This window comes from Bos indicus, chromosome 26, assembly GCF_029378745.1.
Source record: "Bos indicus isolate NIAB-ARS_2022 breed Sahiwal x Tharparkar chromosome 26, NIAB-ARS_B.indTharparkar_mat_pri_1.0, whole genome shotgun sequence".
In the NCBI taxonomy this organism is placed as follows: Eukaryota; Metazoa; Chordata; class Mammalia; order Artiodactyla; family Bovidae; genus Bos; species Bos indicus.
This window is the reverse complement of record NC_091785.1, coordinates 17,230,738-17,249,834: the sequence shown is the minus strand read 5'-3', so window position 1 is coordinate 17,249,834 and position 19,097 is coordinate 17,230,738. Positions and strand designations below refer to the sequence as shown.

The 19,097-nt window shown below is 37.8% G+C and overlaps 1 protein-coding gene across 1 annotated transcript in view; it reads right to left on the bottom strand.

The window, feature by feature from the left end:
- CC2D2B (coiled-coil and C2 domain containing 2B) overlaps positions 1–19,097 on the bottom strand; it is a 109,198-nt gene that overhangs the window by 62,983 nt on the left and 27,118 nt on the right. Inside the window, exons 13-18 of the mRNA XM_070780566.1 lie at positions 15,911–16,051; positions 13,891–13,996; positions 13,576–13,694; positions 10,837–11,014; positions 2,777–2,927; positions 843–990 (exon numbers count right to left, since the gene is read on the bottom strand). Coding sequence (XP_070636667.1) covers positions 843–990; positions 2,777–2,927; positions 10,837–11,014; positions 13,576–13,694; positions 13,891–13,996; positions 15,911–16,051 — 843 coding nt within the window. The remainder of the gene's footprint in view (positions 1–842; positions 991–2,776; positions 2,928–10,836; positions 11,015–13,575; positions 13,695–13,890; positions 13,997–15,910; positions 16,052–19,097) is intronic.

Genomic DNA, 19,097 nt, shown 5'->3' with positions numbered 1-19,097 from the left:
AGAGTAGTTTCACTGCCCTAAAAATCCCGTGTGCTCTGCCTATTCATCCCTCCCTTTTCCTAATTCCTGGTGAACAATGACATTTTTACTGTCTCCATAGTTTTACCTTTCCCATAATGTCATATAGTTGGATCTAGCCTGTTTTTTAAAAAATATGTGTTTTATTTTTTAAATAAATAAATAAAAAAAAAAACATGTGTTTAGATGGGGAGGGAAAAGGCTATCCTTTTGTTATTATCATTCATTAATTTCTTTAATGATGAGATCTTTTGGCCCTTTAAATGTGTCATCTTACTCAAACATAGCACAGTATATAAGCCAGCATTATGATCATTTTTATAGAATTCTACTGTACTTCTAGTAATACTGTTTGTGGATAGGGTCTAGAAGTTAACTCCAATTTCTCTAGGAAGTTGTGGGATATAGATGAAATTTCTATGTCCAGCAATTTCTTCCAAAAAATTGATAATGCAAAAAATCATTTTTTTTACATAATCCAGAATGACTGGGAGAGATAAAGGTCCCAGAAATCAAATTCTTGGGAGTCCTGGCCTTTGCCTACACAGTCTAAGGAATGTGGAACCGCCTCTGTCATCATCCATGTGGCTCTAATCCTAAACATTGAAGAGACACATTCTCTTACACGTAAAGACACTTATTGCTTTAGCGGAGTGATTACAAATGAAATAAATATTTTATATATTTACAAATACAAATAAAAATAAAGCAACATCTAAGTAAACTAAACTGTTCCTACCATTTATCTAGAGTTTCCGTTTTGTAGGCTTTGTGTGATGCTTTGCTGAGGACTGGCATTATTTTTCAAGCATAAAGTTTATTACCTGCAGAAAGCAGATCGTAACGACTGTGACACAGGTGTCAGAGGAACACCATTTTCATCTAAGGCCCATGATAGAGAATAGCTTAGTTTTCCTGACGTCAAAAGACAAAGTTCCTCAGTTCCATTTTCCTCAAGAAGAAAGGGCACATCTGTTTATAAACGGTATTAAAAACATAGGAATATTTGAGCACATTACAGTTTTTTTTCCCCTTTTACATGTTCCTGGAACCCCAGAAATACAAAGTTTATGCTGACTGCAGGCTCTATTCTTACAGCTCTCCTTCAACTCCTACCCAAAATCCCTCAAGGCAGACTGTTTCAAACAGACTACAAACAAGAGGAGAGAGAATTTATCTGAACACGTTTTCAAACCATTCTTTCTGGGAGTGGCTGCCAGCAAGGAAAAAAAACATTGGCAGCAAAAAAAAAAAGGCTTTCCAATGTGGTTCAGTGGTAAAGAATCTGCCTGCCAATGTAGGATCAGGAGATGTGGGTTTGATCCCTGACAGGGGGCAGGGGGGTGGGGGGAAAGATCCCCTGCAGTAGGAAATGGCAACACACTTCAGTATTCTTGCCTGGGAAACTCCATGGCGGGCTGCAGTCCACAGGGTCACAAAGAATCTGACACAACCAGCAACTGAGCACGCGTGCTGGCAGAGAAAGAGCTGCCGTTTGGCTCCTTTCCTACATTCTTCAATTTTATCCCTCTGCTCATCTTCTTTCTCAGTCTCCAGAGAGCTCAGTGGTATTTCTTGAAACTTCTGCCAAGTGCTTAGTGCCTCCTAAATTTTTCTAAGTCTTTTCTCCTGGGTCTCCACAACCTGCTTTTCTGCTCCATCTGGACTTTATCTAAGCAGACTACATTCCTCCCTCGTTTTCTCTACTTTCCTTGCTCCTTTGCCTGCTTATTTCCTTCTCTCTCCTCCTTGCTCACCCATTCACACTCCCTTTCTTTTCACCAGATGGACACAGCAATTACAACACCCCAGGGAAGGTGAGAGAGAAGGCAACCGTGGGAGACGAGGAATGACAGCATTCTGGCAGACATGCTAACGTAAATTGCAGGAGGAGGAAAATCAACTGAAAGCCAGTAAAAAAAAGTCCCTTCTTCTCTCCTGTCTCTTATCTCTTCTTTTCTCTCTCCTCTTCCTTCCTCCCCTATTCAGTTCAAAGATGAATCAACATGTCCTGGAGCATCTTCAGGCTTTACTAAAGCTCAGACCATTTGGTGGGCTTCCCTGGTGGCTCAGCTAATAAAGAATCCACCTGCCATGCTGGAGACCCAGGTTTGATCCTTGCAGAAGGGAATGGCAACCCACTCCAGTGTTCTGGCCTGGAGAATTCCACGGACCATGGGGTTTGCAGAGTTGGACACGACTGAGGGACTTTGACTTCACTTCAAAGTGTGGCACTCACATTATACAAAGCACAGTGCTCTTGTCTCAGATGCCCTAGGAAAAGCAAAGGAGCTTGTCCCAAAGTTTAGACTTCCCAAAGATCTGATTCAAGTCAAAGTTTTAAAAATTAGTTTACTCTCTGGAAGAACTTAATTCATTTTAACCTAACACTGTGAATACAGGATTCCTTTTTAATGTTTTTTTTAATTGTGGTAAATGTCACATAATGTAAAATGTACTATTTTAACAACATTTAACTGTACATTTCAGTGGCACTAAGTACATTCACATGGCTGTGCAATTCTCACCATCTCCCGAACTTTTCACTTCCCTAAACTGAATCTCTGTCCCCATTGAACACTAAATCCTCATTCTCCCTTCCCACCCCACAACCCACCACCCCCAGCCCCTGGCATCTACCAACATGTTTTATGACTCTATGAATAGGATTCTTTATTCATATGAATGACCCAGGGTCATTTAGGAAACAGAACTCATGAAGGAAATAGGAGGGAAGATATATTTTTAATAAACTTACTGCTTCCTACTTCTCCATATGCAGGTATGACCAGTTTATCAGAGCTAAATTCTAGATATTCCAAAATAGTTTTGCTTTTCAACTCTGTGCTGTTAGGTAAGGGTAAATATAGTTTTGCCAATAAGCATGTCCTTTTACTTATTTCATAAACCTAAATATAAAAGAAATGATTGATAACTCACTGAAAGTACAAAATAGAAAAAAACTAAAACAAAGATAATCACTAACATAATTCTTTTAAAAATACTAGAATGTAAAATAGGTATTTACCTAGAGCCTTTGATCCACATGACTATGATAAAATTAGGTAATCTTATGTGTTTAAAAGTATAGTGCCTTTCACTGGTTTCAAAGAAAATCACTTGAATAAAAAGATTAGAAATATAGTTCTGGGAATTCAGTACATATAACACAATACCCAAAGAACTTACTTTTGTGTAGCACTTTAAAAGTCCTTTATCTTATTAAAACCTGATAAAAATTACAAGAAATGGCCATTACTCTTCCCATTTTATAAATGAAGAAATGAAATCTCTATATGAAACTCTATTAACTTTTATTAAAAGTGATAGAAACTCAGGTTGAATTGCCTAAAAAAAAAGGGAGAGTTGTTGGCTCATGGAGTCCAAGGACAGATTAAACAAGCTATGTAGCAGGAAAGGGAGGAAAAGTCCCAGAAGAAGGAGTAAGGGAGGCGCTGAGTATGCTGTTCTTCAGACATCTACTGAGTAGGTCTTATGATTCTGCTGTGCTTTCTACTAGAATTTCATCACTGCCGTAACTACAAACTCAAATTTTTTCAACAGGAAAATCTTATCTTGACTTATACTCTGTTATCAGTGTCTGGGGAAGCAGTGATATGTGCTCTAAGGAAAAGAAAATCAAGGAGGGCAAATGCCCCTTAAAAAATGGAAAAGAATGTACCAACCAAAAGGACAGTTGATAATCAAGAAGGCAGAGAAAAACGCAAGACAAAGAGGCAAATATTTTTCTGGTCATCTAAATACTGTTTCTATAAGAGTGAATTTAAGCCAACACACTGGTCCCTTTGCCAAAGGCATTGCTAATACAGAAAGGTTTGCAGGGGCTATAGCTAATTATAGCTAATGGATTTTAAGCATTTACATCTCTGAAAAAAAATTCTTATTGTAAATTAGTAAACTGGCTAATTCCAGAAAATTGCAGAGGAAGGTAAGCTTCCAAACTCATTCTATGAGGCCACCATCACCCTAATACCAAAACCTGACAAAGATCCCACAAAAAAAGAAAACTACAGGCCAATATCACTGATGAACATAGACGCAAAAATCCTTAACAAAATTCTAGCAATCAGAATCCAACAACATATTAAAAAGATCATACACCATGACCAAGTGGGCTTTATCCCAGGGATGCAAGGATTCTTCAATATCCGCAAATCAATCAAGGTAATACACCACATTAACAAATTGAAAAATAAAAACCATATGATTATCTCAATAGATGCAGAGAAAGCCTTTGACAAAATTCAACATCCATTTATGATAAAAACTCTCCAGAAAGCAGGAATAGAAGGAACATACCTCAACATAAAAGCTATATATGACAAACCCACAGCAAACATTATCCTCAATGGTGAAAAGTTGAAAGTATTTCCTCTAAAGTCAGGAACAAGACAAGGATGCCCACTCTCACCATTACTATTCGACATAGTTCTGGAAGTTTTGGCCACAGCAATCAGAGCAGAAAAAGAAATAAAAGGAATCTAAATTGGAAAAGAAGAAGTAAAACTCTCACTATTTGCAGATGACATGATCCTCTACATAGAAAACCCTAAAGACTCCACCAGAAAATTACTAGAACTAATCAATGATTATAGTAAAGTTGCAGGATATAAAATCAACACACAGAAATCCCTTGCATTCTTATACACTAATAATGAGAAAACAGAAAGAGAAATTAAGGAAACAATTCCATTCACCATTGCAACAGAAAGAATAAAATACTTAGGAATATATCTACCTAAAGAAACTAAAGACCTATATATAGAAAACTATAAAACACTGGTGAAAGAAATCAAAGAGGACACTAATAGATGGAGAAATATACCATGTTCATGGATTGGAATAATCAATATAGTGAAAATGAGTATACTACCCAAAGCAATTTATAGATTCAATGCAATCCCTATCAAGCTACCAACGGTATTCTTCACAGAGCTAGAACAAATAATTTCACAATTTGTATGGAAATACAAAAAACCTCAAATAGCCAAAGCTATCTTGAGAAAGAAGAATGGAACTGGAGGAATCAACCTACCTGACTTCAGGCTCTACTACAAAGCCACAGTTATCAAGACAGTATGGTACTGGCACAGAGACAGAAATATAGATCGATGGAACAAAATAGAAAGCCCAGAGATAAATCCACGCACATATGGACACCTATCTTTGACAAAGGAGGCAAGAATATACAATGGATTAAAGACAATCTCTTTAACAAGTGGTGCTGGGAAATCTGGTCAACCACTTGTAAAAGAATGAAACTAGAACACCTTCTAACACCATACACAAAAATAAACTCAAAATGGATTAAAGATCTCAATGTAAGACCAGAAACTATAAAACTCCTAGAGGAGAACATAGGCAAAACACTCTCCGACATACATCACAGCAGGATCCTCTATGACCCACCTCCCAGAATACTGGAAATAAAAGCAAAAATAAACAAATGGGACCTAATTAAACTTAAAAGCTTCTGCACATCAAAGGAAACTATTAGCAAGGTGAAAAGGCAGCCTTCAGAATGGGAGAAAATAATAGCAAATGAAGCAACTGACAAACAACTAATCTCAAAAATATACAAGCAACTCCTGCAGCTCAACTCCAGAAAAATAAATGACCCAATCAAAAAATGGGCCAAAGAACTAAATAGACATTTCTCCAAAGAAGACATACAGAGGGCTAACAAACACATGAAAAGATGCTCAACATCACTCATTATCAGAGAAATGCAAATCAAAACCACTATGAGGTACCATTTCACGCCAGTCAGAATGGCTGTGATCCAAAAGTCTACAAGCAATAAATGCTGGACAGGGTGTGGAGAAAAGGGAACCCTCTTACACTGTTGGTGGGAATGCAAACTAGTACAGCCACTATGGAGAACAGTGTGGAGATTCCTTAAAAAACTGGAAATAGAACTGCCTTATGATCCAGCAATCCCACTGCTGGGCATACACACTGAGGAAACCAGAAGGGAAAGAGACACGCGTACCCCAATGTTCATCGCAGCACTGTTTATAATAGCCAGGACATGGAAGCAACCTAGATGCCCATCAGCAGATGAATGGATAAGAAAGCAGTGGTACATATACACAATGGAGTATTACTCAGCCATTAAAAAGAATACATTTGAATCAGCTCTAATGAGGTGGATGAAACTGGAACCTATTATACAGAGTGAAGCCAGAAAGAAAAACACCAATACAGTATACTAACTCATATATATGGAATTTAGAAAGATGCTAACAATAACCCTGTGTACGAGACAGCAAAAGAGACACTGATGTATAGAACAGTCTTATGGACTCTGTTGGGGAGGGAGAGGGTGGGATGATTTGGGAGAATGGCATTGAAACATGTATAATATCATGTATGAAACGAGTTGCCAGTCCAGGTTCGATGCACGATACTGGATGCTTGGGACTGGTGCACCGGGACAACCCAGAGGGATGGTATGGGGAGGGAGGAGGGAGGAGGGTTCAGGATGGGGAACAAATGTATACCTGTGGAGGATTCATTTCGATATTTGGCAAAACTAATACAATATTGTAAAGTTTAAAAAAAAAAAAAAACAAAACTAAAAAAATAAATAAAAAGAGACAATGAACTGACAAATATATTCAAATATTCAGTTGGCATTCTGATTTTACACATCAATCATGCGGACTTGTTTAGGGTATGTCCATGCATTCTCATGGAAGTGTCAAATTCACTTTGGAGGCCAGATCCTGGACAGCAGCAGATGTAAAGGAAAAGAATGACACCTGTAATCTCTCAGGAGACAACTTGTCCCCAGTGGCAGCTATCAACACCTGTGTAGCTGAGATGATGTGTAGAGAATAAAAATAGGCATTATAAGTGGAGAAACTGTAATATTAAAAAAGTCTAAGTAGGGAATTGCAAAAATATATGGGAAAAAAACAAACAGTTCAGTTTGGCTGAAGTTTTCATTCCAATCCCAAAGAAAGGCAATGCCAAAGAATGCTCAAACTACTGCAAAATTGCACTCATCTCACACGCTCGTAAAGTAATGCTCAAAATTCTCCAAGCCAGGCTTCAGCAATATGTGAACCGTGAACTTCTAGATGTTCAAGCTGGTTTTAGAAAAGGCAGAGGAACCAGAGATCAAATTGCCAACATCCGCTGGATCATAGAAAGCGCAAGAGAGTTCCAGAAAGACATTTATTTCTGCTTTATTGACTATTCCAAAGCCTTTGATTGTGTGGATCACAATAAACTGTGGAAAATTCTTCAAGAGATGGGAATACCAGACCACCTGACCTGCCTCTTGAGAAACCTATATGCAGGTCAGTTCAGTTCACTTCAGTCACTCAGTCGTGTCCGACTCTTTGCAACCTCATGAATCACAGCACGCCAGGCCTCCCTGTCCATCACCAACTCCCGGAGATCACTCAAACTCATGTCCATCGAGTCGGTGATGCCATCCAGCCATCTCATCCTCTGTCGTCCCCTTCTCCTCCTGCCCCCAATCCCTCCCAGCATCAGGGTCTTTTCCAATGAGTCAACTCTTCGCATGAGGTGGCCAAAGTATTGGAGTTTCAGTTTTAGCATCATTCCTTCCAATGAACACCCAGGACTGATCTCCTCTAGAATGGACTGGTTGGACCTCCTTGCAGTCCAAGGGACTCTCAAGAGTCTTCTCCAACACCACAGTTCAAAAGCATCAATTCTTTGGCGCTCAGTTTTCTTCACAGTCCAACTCTCACATCCATACATGACCACTGGAAAAACCATAGCCTTGACTAGACGGACCTTTGTTGGCAAAGTAGTATCTCTGCTTTTCAATATGCTATCTAGGTTGGTCATAACTTTCCTTCTAAGGAGTAAGCGTCTTTTAATTTCATAGCTGCAGTCACTATCTGCAGTGATTTTGGAGCCCAAAAAAATAAAGTCTGACACTGTTTCCACTGTTTCCCCATCTATTTCCCATGAAGAGATGGGACCAGATGCCATGATCTTAGTTTACTGAATGTTGAGCTTTAAGCCAACTTTTTCACTCTCCACTTTCACTTTCATCAAGAGGCTTTTTAGTTCCTCTTCACTTTCTGCCATAAGGGTTGTGTCATCTGCATATCTGAGGTTATTGATATTTCTCCCGGCAATCTTGATTCCAGCTTGTGCTTCTTCCAGCCCAGCGTTTCTCATGATGTACTCTGCATATAAGTTAAATAAGCAGGGTGACAATATACAGCCTTGACGTACTCCTTTTCTAATTTGGAACCAGTCTGTTGTTCCATGTCCAGTTCTAACTGTTGCTTCCTGACCTATAGGTTTCTCAAGAGGCAGGTCAGGTGGTCTGGTATTCCCATCTCTTGAAGAATTTTCCACAGTTTATTGTGGTCCACAGAGTCAAAGGCTTTGGCATAGTCAATAAAACAGAAATAGATGTTTTTCTGGAACTCTCTTGCTTTTTTGATGATCCAGCAGATGTTGGCAATTCGATCTCTGGTTCCTCTGCCTTTTCGAAAACCAGCTTGAACATCTGGAATTTCACAGTTCACATATTGCTGAAGCCTGGCTTGCAGAATTTTGAGCGTTACTTTACTAGCATGTGAGATGAGTCAGGAAGATCAGGAAGATATGCAGGTCAGGAAGCAACAATTAGAACTGGACATGGAACAACAGACTGGTTCCAAATTAGAAAAGGAGTACGTCAAGGCTGTATATTGTCACCCTGCTTATTTAACTTATATGCAGAGTACATCATGAGAAACGCTGGGCTGGAAGAAGCACAAGCTGGAATCAAGATTGCCGGGAGAAATATCAATAACCTCAGATATGCAGATGACACAACCCTTATGGCAGAAAGTGAAGAGGAACTAAAAAGCCTCTTGATGAAAGTGAAAGAGGAGAGTGAAAAAGTTGGCTTAAAGCTCAACATTCAGTAAACTAAGATCATGGCATCTGGTCCCATCTCTTCATGGGAAATAGATGGGGAAACAGTGGAAACAGTGTCAGACTTTATTTTTTTGGGCTCCAAAATCACTGCAGGTAGTGACTGCAGCTATGAAATTAAAAGATGCTTACTCCTTAGAAGGAAAGTTATGACCAACCTAGATAGCATATTGAAAAGCAGAGATACTACTTTGCCAACAAAGATCCGTCTAGTCAAGGCTATGGTTTTTCCAGTGGTCATGTATGGATGTGAGAGTTGGACTGTGAAGTAAGCTGAGCGCCAAAGAATTGATGCTTTTGAACTGTGGTGTTGGAGAAGACTCTTGAGAGTCCCTTGGACTGCAAGGAGGTCCAACCAGTCCATTCTAGAGGAGATCAGTCCTGGGTGTTCATTGGAAGGAATGATGCTAAAACTGAAACTCCAGTACTTTGGCCACCTCATGCGAAGAGTTGACTCATTGGAAAAGACCCTGATGCTGGGAGGGATTGGGGGCAGGAGGAGAAGGGGACGACAGAGGATAAGATGGCTGGATGGCGTCACCGACTCGATGGACATGAGTTTGAGTGATCTCCAGGTGATGGACAGGGAGGCCTGGCGTGCTGTGATTCATGAGGTTGCAAAGAGTAGGACACGACTGAGCGACTGAACTGAACTGAACTGAACTGAAGAAGGAAAGAAAAATAATAATAAAATTAGAAATGTAGGTTCCTATGTGTTCATCAAGGGCATATAGATTCATTTAGCAATTCATGCAGCTGTTAATGGTGTGAATTATCCCTAGATAGACTCATTTCTTTCTCTGCCTCTTAGTTTGTTAGGATCATGTGCTAATTGATGATGACGAAGGATTCAAAATCTACACCTACTTATTTTGGGAGAGGGGGCAATTTTAAACTTCAAGAGGTTAGATTATAATATCATAATTTATTTTAGATACAATAGTAGGAAAGTGTAGTCAGTATATTTTCAAAATAAAGATTTCAACAATGTAGACCCATGGCAGATTCATGTCAATGTATGGCAACAACCACTACAATATTATAAGGTAATTAGCCTCCAATTAAAATTAATTAATTAATTAAAAAATGTCAACAGAGGTACATTTTAAAATGATAGTAACTTAATAGCACAGATGAATAAAATGAATACAGCTTTTGATCAGGGATAGCACAAAGTTATTCTAGGCATTGAAAAATAACTGATTTAGATTTGTAATAATAATCTCCCCATGTCTCAGACTCCGCTCCATACTCATATAACACAAATCTTTACTCCTCCTAACTTTTCTTCCAGGTTTAGGTTCAAGTTTAACTCTTAAGCATCAGCCATCAAGACTTGTTGTCTAGATTCCATTACTGTTTCTAATTTGTCTTCATCATCATATTTTCTTCTTTTAGTGCCGGGATTCTTATGATGGGGTCTTTGGGAAGGGATCAGGGGTCTGCTACATATGTGTTTCTTCATCAGATTTTTTAAAAAAATTTTTTAGAAGATGAACAAATATATCAAGAGACTGAAATCACCAAGCCAAGGTTGGGGCAATTTGAAGAAATTATTCAACACTGACAATTGCTATACTACTCATAGTTTAAACAACTTTCTTTCTTTCACCTCTTCCACCTCACTAATAAATGAATAATGCTGCACGTCTAGGGTTGGCAAGAATTATAGCAGGAAAGAAGTATTTAGAACAACTGCAAACCAAATAATTTTGTACTTAAAGCATAAAAGACTACTGATGAATTATAAGTATATTCTCTATAAATATTAATATCTTATCTTAATATATCTTAATATAAAAAACATAATAGTAACTAACAAGAAATTTTAAATTATGTATTGTATAAAATAATATACAAAATTAAATGACAATGGCATACCTCCAAGCAAATTGTTTCAGGCCAATATATTAACTGAATATTGAAAATTTGCTGAAACATGACTTTAAAATCAAACTGTAGAGGAGATACTGAAGTGCAAGAAACCTGTTTATCGTTGTATAAGATTTTAATAAAATATTTAAGCTTTTGAATTTTGGCTCTCCTCTTTTGTTCGTACCTAAAAATTAAATAAACCTTTAAGAGACCCTTGAAAAGCAAACCAGATATAAAATATTATTCTTTTCAAAATATACCTCAACATATTAAAATGTGGTAATTTTAGAGGACAAATGCTATCTTTAAGCCCAATAACATTTGCCTATCTCTTATCCACAGACAAGAAATTTCTCCTATAAAGAAATTTCTTTAAAAAGATGTTAACTCAAAAACAGAAAAAGAACTAAAGTACCATAAATCATTCAACTATTTATTTTACTAAATTATAACTTAAAGAGATTATAACACACCCATTATAAAATGTTTTATGAGAGGAAAAAACTGAGGGACTTAGGAATAAGGGTGAGGGAGCTTGCATCAAGAATTCAAAAATATTTTCAAACTTTTAAAACACACACACACATTATGTTTTCAATAACCTCAAGCAGGTGCCTCTAAGACAACAGCCTTGCTGTGTCCTCTTAAAGGTCTTTGTGAATCTCTTTAGGCTTTAGGTTATATATTCTTTTTTTCCAGGACATTGTTTCTCTGAACCCAAAGATCAGAGGCCAGGCAGAAAGGTTAACTTCTTGGGGTACTATGACAACACTTTTTGGGGAAAAAATGGATCCATTCAATAATATGAACTCCTAAGGCATCTTCCCTCCACCCATTCATTCATTCTCTCAACCAACATTTATTGACTATCTTCTCAGATACAAGTCAATTGACCTAATGACAGGTAAGATTTGATCCTGATTTTCAGAAGGTAAAAGACTAGTTGGAAGATAAGCCATAGGCTGAAACATAAAATTCCCTTCTGTTCTCCACCCTGATCATCCTATTGGCCAGCATAGCTGCCCATCTTCTCTATAATCTTCTCAAAAGGGTATGGGACAAAAGATTACTTATTCTTCCTATCTCCCTGGTGGTCTTTTTTTAACTTCCTCCCAATTACCTTTAAAGAAATAGTAATAGTTTCATAAAATATGTCCCTTACGTTATCCTCTGAGAGTAGTTTAAATAATGAGCTTATCTACTGATTATGAGAATTTGTTAATTTGGGATTATCTTCATCTTCACGAAATCTTGCCTTTTCGCACCTGTAAACTCATTTTGCTGCTGCTGCTGCTAAGTTGCTTCAGTCGTGTCCGACTCTGTGCGACCCCAGAGACAGCAGCCCACCAGGCTCCCCTGTCCCTGGGATTCTCCAGGCAAGAACACTGGAGTGGGTTGCCATTTCCTTCTCCAATGCATGAAAGTGAAAAGTGAAAGTGAAGTTGCTCAGTCGTGTCTGACTCTAGCGACCCCATGGACTGCAGCCTACCAGGCTCCTCCGTCCATGGGATTTTCCAGGCAAAAGTACTGGAGTGGGGTGCCATTGCCTTCTCCGAAACTCTTTTTAATGTTCCCTTAATCCATGTACTCCTTTTATCTCTCTCTTTGACATAACCATATTATTCTTTTCTAAAGACTCAATTCTTATTCAACTGGACATTTTCAGTGGATAATGACAGCAATGCCCCATGACAGCAATAGCTGTGAAAAGATATAAAGCATTTAATTTCCTTTTGCCTTGACTTCCTCTAAGTTTTAGCTTAGCCTTTCCAGCACAAATATCTTCTTCCTTCTTTTTCTCCTCTTTATTTCCAACTTCCATTTTATGGCTGTTCTCTTATCCTTATTTAGATAGTCCTTTTGTGGGCATCTTACCCAAGAAATTATCTTGGGCCCCTTTTTGGAAGTAGGTGTAGAACAAATAAAAATTGCTTCACTGCTCTACCTCTCTAGTCAGAAAGAAGGTAATGATGATTTTGCCTTTGTGTTTGCCACTCTTTATGTTCATTTAAAAGTTTAACCACTTATTCATTCATTTAATGAACATGAATATTTACTGGACACCCACTATCTTCCAACACTGCACTAAATGATGCACATTCACAGTATTCAAAGATGAACTGGTACCAAATGTTTCATGGGACAGAGGTTGGAAAGTTGTACCTAGTTCAGTGCTCTAAGTTGCTACATCCTCTTTAAGGGAGATGAGATCCAAAGGCTTAGAGATGGGAGAAACGGGGATCGGCATGATATCTGTTATGCATGAATTTCCTAGGAATAGAAAGAAAACCTTAAAGGTCAAGGAAGAAGTCACAACTGGGAAAGAAAGAAGCTTGTATTGTCCAAGTAGAAAAATTTTCCAGAGGGTCCTTTCTAATCAGAACATTTTCTATGAAAGCCAGGAGATCCTTCAACAAGCAAGGATGACCATATAATCCTATTTTTCACAGTGGCTTTATAGTCCACCTATTTATACCTGAACAAAAATTATTACCATAGCAAAACAAAAACCAATCATCACACCAAACTGGTTTATGTCCCACCTCAGTCATAAATTAGAAGTTCAATACCCATCTCTAAAATGAGGATAATATCATAGAACTATGGTAGCAATTAAAAGTGCAAATTCATTTTTTAAACTTAGCAATCAGGAAATCTAACATTATTAAACAATACAGTATCTAGATAACATATAATGAAGAAAAATAATCTGAAAGTGCTTATAATAATTTTGAAAATGCTTACAGTGAACATCTAGATAAGTTTGTTAATTCTGCTGTGAAAGAAAGTTGTGGTATCACGGTAATTGGATTTACTATTTCAGTATCTGTTTCTTCAAATTCTGAAGCTAAATATGAGAAGCTCTAGAAACAGAAAAAGAAATAATTTATAATGTAAATTCACTGTTTAGGACAATTATTCTTAAAATTCAACTTTTTTATTTGTCATTTCGTTGGGTAACTATTATAAATATCAAGATTTCCTATTCTATCACTATTCTATCAAACAAATATTATAACCAGTTAGGATGAGTTGAATGTTATTTTGCAGTGTAAATACCTCCTGTTTCTTCCTGTTCTTAAATGCTTTTCCTTCAGTTTTCTTCTCAGTCCCAGACGTTTTTGACAATTCTTGTTTTTGTTCATCACATTTATTCATTTTCAACCTAATTAATAAAAAAATAGAATTATTTAAAACAGAAATATGGAATTATTTGAGTTGTTAGAGATATTGCCAACACACTACACACATACATCACAATCTCTTACATTAAATAATTTTACATCCCAAGGAATTTGTCAGTATGATACACATACATATGCTGCTGCTAAGTCGCTTCAGTCGTGTCTGACTCTGTGCGACCCCATAGACAGAAGCCCACCAAGCTCCCCCGTCCCTGGGATTCTCCAGGCAAGAACACCAGAGTGGGTTGCCATTTCCTTCTCCAATGCATGAAAAGTGAAAAGTGAAAGTGAAGTCGCTCAGTTGTGTCCGACCCTCAGCGACCCCATGGACTGCAGCTTACCAGGCTCCTCCATCCATGGGAGTTTCCAGGCAGGAATACTGGAGTGGGGTGCCATTGCCTTCTCCTACACATACATATATATGCATATAAATATAATATTTCATAAGCTTGTTCTCAGTTTTCACAGATTTCTCCCTACTTATTAAATACTACCAGGGAAGCCCAGTTAATTTACTGTTAGTATTTTTATGCCCTTTCTAAGGATATTAAGAAACCTTTCTGATGAGAATAAGGAACCAATGGGGATGGAAGATATAAATTTAAGGGCATAACCCATGCTTCCTCTCATTTTTTTTTTTTTAATTTTTGGCCGTAACAGGTAGCATGTAGGATCTTAGTTCCTCGACCAGGGATTGAACTCACACCCCTTGCATGGTTAAGCATGGGGTCTTAACCCCTGGACCACCAAGCAAGTGGTAGTCCAAGTGGACCAAGCAAGTCCCTCTCGTATTTCTTAAGCTGTGAACATGAGCATGTGTAAGGGCAAGACACTGTAGCAACAGTAAGTGGTAAATCAGTTATACTCCTTGGGGTTTATGCATAAACAGTACGGAATTCATGACATTACTACTACCAACACAGTGACTGCCGCCACCACCACCACCTACTACTACTGCACCACTACACTCCTGCCACTATTCCTGCCACCACCACTCACAACTACTCTGTATTACTCCCACTTCTATGAGGACCACCACCACCACCAACTACTACTGCTGTCCTACTATTATTTCTACAACTACTACCACCACCACCACCAACTACTACTACAACTACTACTATTACCACTAGCTAACTCAAACATTGTACTTACGAAGTACATGCCAGGCAATGTTCTATGTACTTTACACGTATTAACTCACTTAATTCTCACAGCAACCCCACGAAGTAGGTTTTACTATTATTCCTCTTCCATTAGTAGTCCAGCAAAATCCCAGTTATCTGGAACACTTTCAGATGGCAGGGGTTTACACTTTTCAGCAAAAAGTTCAGTCTTTAAATTTTAATCTTTTAAAAAGGAGATCCTTTGATATTATATACTCTGTTGGGAATAGCAAATGGTGCAGTTGCTCTGCGGAGAAGGCAATGGCACCCCACTCCAGTACTCTTGCCTGGAAAATCCCATGGATGGAAGAGCCTGGTAGGCTGCAGTCCATGGGGTCGCTGAGTCGGACACGACTGAGCGACTTCACTTTCACTTTTCACTTTCATGCATTGGAGAAGGAAATGGCAATCCACTCCAGTGTTCTTGCCTGGAGAATCCCAGGGACGGGGGAGCCTGGTGGGCTGCCGTCTATGGGGTCGCACAGAGTCGGACACGACTGAAGCGACGCAGCAGCAGCAGCAGCGGCAGCAGCAGCAGTTGCTCTGGAAAACAGTTGTCTTAAAGCTGTAACTACTGTTTATATATTCATTATACATTATACAAATTCTTTGTTGACTACATCAAGCAGTTGACTAACTTCTGGATTTTTTCCCAGTTTCTGTTAATTCCCAGTGATTAGTGGGCAACTCCTCAGGAGACCTATAAGAACAAACAGAGCAGCCACTCACCTCTGAAACTGTAACTTTACTGAAGTGCTTGTAAACCCTTGTCGTTGTCGAAGGGATTTTATCTGTTTCCAAGTCTGTAATATACTGTGTAGCAGGGAAAAGTCCTTTTCCTTTTCTAATTCATAGAGTTGCTTTGTATCACTACAACAATAATGTTAGATTAAAAATTAGTGAACTGGGCATATACCCAGAGAAAACTAGAATTCAAAAAGACATATGCACCCCAATGTTCATGCACTACTATTTACCATAGCCAGGACATGGAAACAGCCTAAATCTATCAACAGAGGAATGGATAACAAAGATGTGGTACATATACACAGTGGAGTATCACTGTCACAAAAGGAGTGAAATTGGGTCATTTGTAGAGACATGGATGGATTGAGAGGCAAAGCAAATATCACATATGAATGCATATATTAATACATGGAATTTGAAAAACACAGTATAAGCAATCTATTTACAAATCAGAAATAGAGATACAGGTGTACAGAACAAACATATGGATACCAAAGGGTAAAAGGAGGGTGGGTGGGTGAATTGGGATATTGGAATTGACATACATACACTATTGATACTGTGTATAAAATAGATAATGAGAAACCACTGTATAGCACAGGAAAATCTACTCAGTGCTCTGCAGTGACCAAAACGCGAAGGAAATCCAAGAGAGGGGAGATATATATATATATATGATTCACTTTGCTGTACAGTAGAAACTAACACAACATTGTAAAGCAACCAGACTCCAATGAAAAAAAACAAATCATGTTAGTGGATTAGAGCTACAAGTCATTACAAATGGCTTCAAACAATTTATTGCACTAACTCTTCTGGGCTCCCCACCTCATTTTTTTTTTTTTTTTTTCCATTTTACTCACATCTTCATATAGAGAATGAAATTCCATTTAGAAATTTATGCATCTTTAAGATTTTTCACTATTCAAAGTACTCTACTAAAATCCATGTATTTCCAGGTTTTCTTAACATTCTGTAGTATATTTATCATAGTTTTTTCAGATTAACAATCAGAACTACTGCTTCAAATTTAGAAGTACTTTGCCTGATGGGATAGTGAGCATACTACTTGAATATCAAAGTAATATAATCCAGTCTACATAAAAATGGATTGCTTAACCCATTTAGATATATTTAGGCTTAACATCACCATTTTCTTTTGTGCTTTCTCCTTGTCTCATGTTTCTCTGTTCCGTTTCCTCTCTCTCTCTTTTTTTTTTTTTTTTTGCCTTCTTTTGGATCAGTTGAGTATTTTTTATTATCTCATTTTCCTCTTGATTTGGAAACTATATCTTTTTATCCTCTTCCTTTAGAGGTTATAAGTTAAAATTTAAGTCCTTGATTTACTAAAGTCTTAATCGCTAATGCAAATATCTTTAATTACTTTTACCCTTCTCCATTCTTTACTCCATTCTAAAAGTTTTATATTTTACTCTGTTTTTTTATTGAAGTATAGTTGATTTATAATGCCAACTTCTGCTGTACTGCAAAGTGACTCAGTTTTACACATATATATATTCTTTTTAAAATATTCTTTTCCATTATGGTTTATCCCAAGAAATTATATTCAGTTCCTTGTACTATGCAGTAAGACCTTATTGTTTATCCATTCCAAATGCAATGATTTGCATCTACCAACCCTGAATTCCCAGTCCCTTCCTCTCCTTCCCCACTTGGCAACCACAAGTCTGATTGCTATGTCTGTGAGTTAGCTTGTTTTGCAGATAGGTTCACCCTAGATTCCACATAGAAGTGATATCATATGGTATTTGTTTTTCTCTTTCTGACTTACTTCACTCAGTATGACAATCTAGTTTCATCCATGAAACTGCAAACGGCATCATTTTTTATGGCTGAGTAGTATTCCATTGTATATATATGTACCACATCCTTCCTTATCCATTCATCTGTCGATGGACATTTATTATAGGTTATTTACATGTTTTGGCTATTGTGAATAGTCCTACTATGAACATAGGGGTGCATGCATCTTTTTGAATTATAGCTTTACCCAGGTATATGCCCAGAAGTGGGATTGCTGGATCATGTGGTAATATATTTTTAGTTTTCTGAGGAACCTCCATCCTGTTTTCCATAGTGGCTACACCAACACACATTTCCACCAACAAGGTAGGAGGATTCCCTTTTTCCACACTCTCTCCACCGTTTGTTACTTGTAGACTTTTTAATGATGGCCACTTTGACTGGTATGAGGTGGTACCTCATTGCAGTTTCAATTTTCATTTCTCTAATAATTAGTGATGTTGAGTATTTTTCATGTGACTACAGGCCATCTTTACACTTTCTTTGGAGAAATTTATATTTAGGTCTTCTGCCCATTTTTCAATTGGGTTGTTTGGTTTTTTGTTATTGAATTGTACAGGCTATTTATATGTTTTGGAGATTAAGCCCTTGTCAGTCACATCATTGGCAAATATTTTCTCATTCTGTAAGTTGTCTTTTTGGGGTTCTTTGGTTTTGTTTTTGTCTGTTTTCTTTGCTGTACAAAAGTCTGTAGTTTGATTAGGGCCTATTTGTTTACTTTTGTTTTTTATTTCTATTTGCCTTGGGAGAGACTTAAGAAAACATTGGTACAATTTATGTCAGAGAATGTTTTGTCTATGCTGTCTTCTAGGAGTTTTATGGTATTATGTCTTACCTTTAAGTCTAAGCCATTTTGTGAACTCTCTAATTTTATGCCTGTAAAACATCATTACATGACTACTCACTGAGACTTATCCACATATTTACCACTCTTTTTACTCCTTAGTCTTTCCTTACTTCCTCAGCATTCTTTATGTCAATGAGTGTTTTTGGCTTTAAGTTTTAGTTAATCTTACCAGTTCAGTTCAGTTGCTCAGTCGTGTCCAACTCTTTGCGACCCCATGAATCGCAGCACGCCAGGCCTCCCTGTCCATCACCAACTCCCGGAGTTCACCCAAACTCATGTCCATCGAGTCAGTGATGCCATCCAGCCATCTTATCCTCTGTCGTCCCCTTTTCCACCTGCCCCCAATCCCTCCCAGCATCAGAGTCTTTTCCAATGAGTCAACTCTTCGCATGAACTGGCCAAAGTACTGGAGTTTCAGCTTATAAACAACAGTAATTTACTGTTTTGTATATACTGATGGTTTCTATTAATTCATTCAACTGCTATTTACAGAGATAG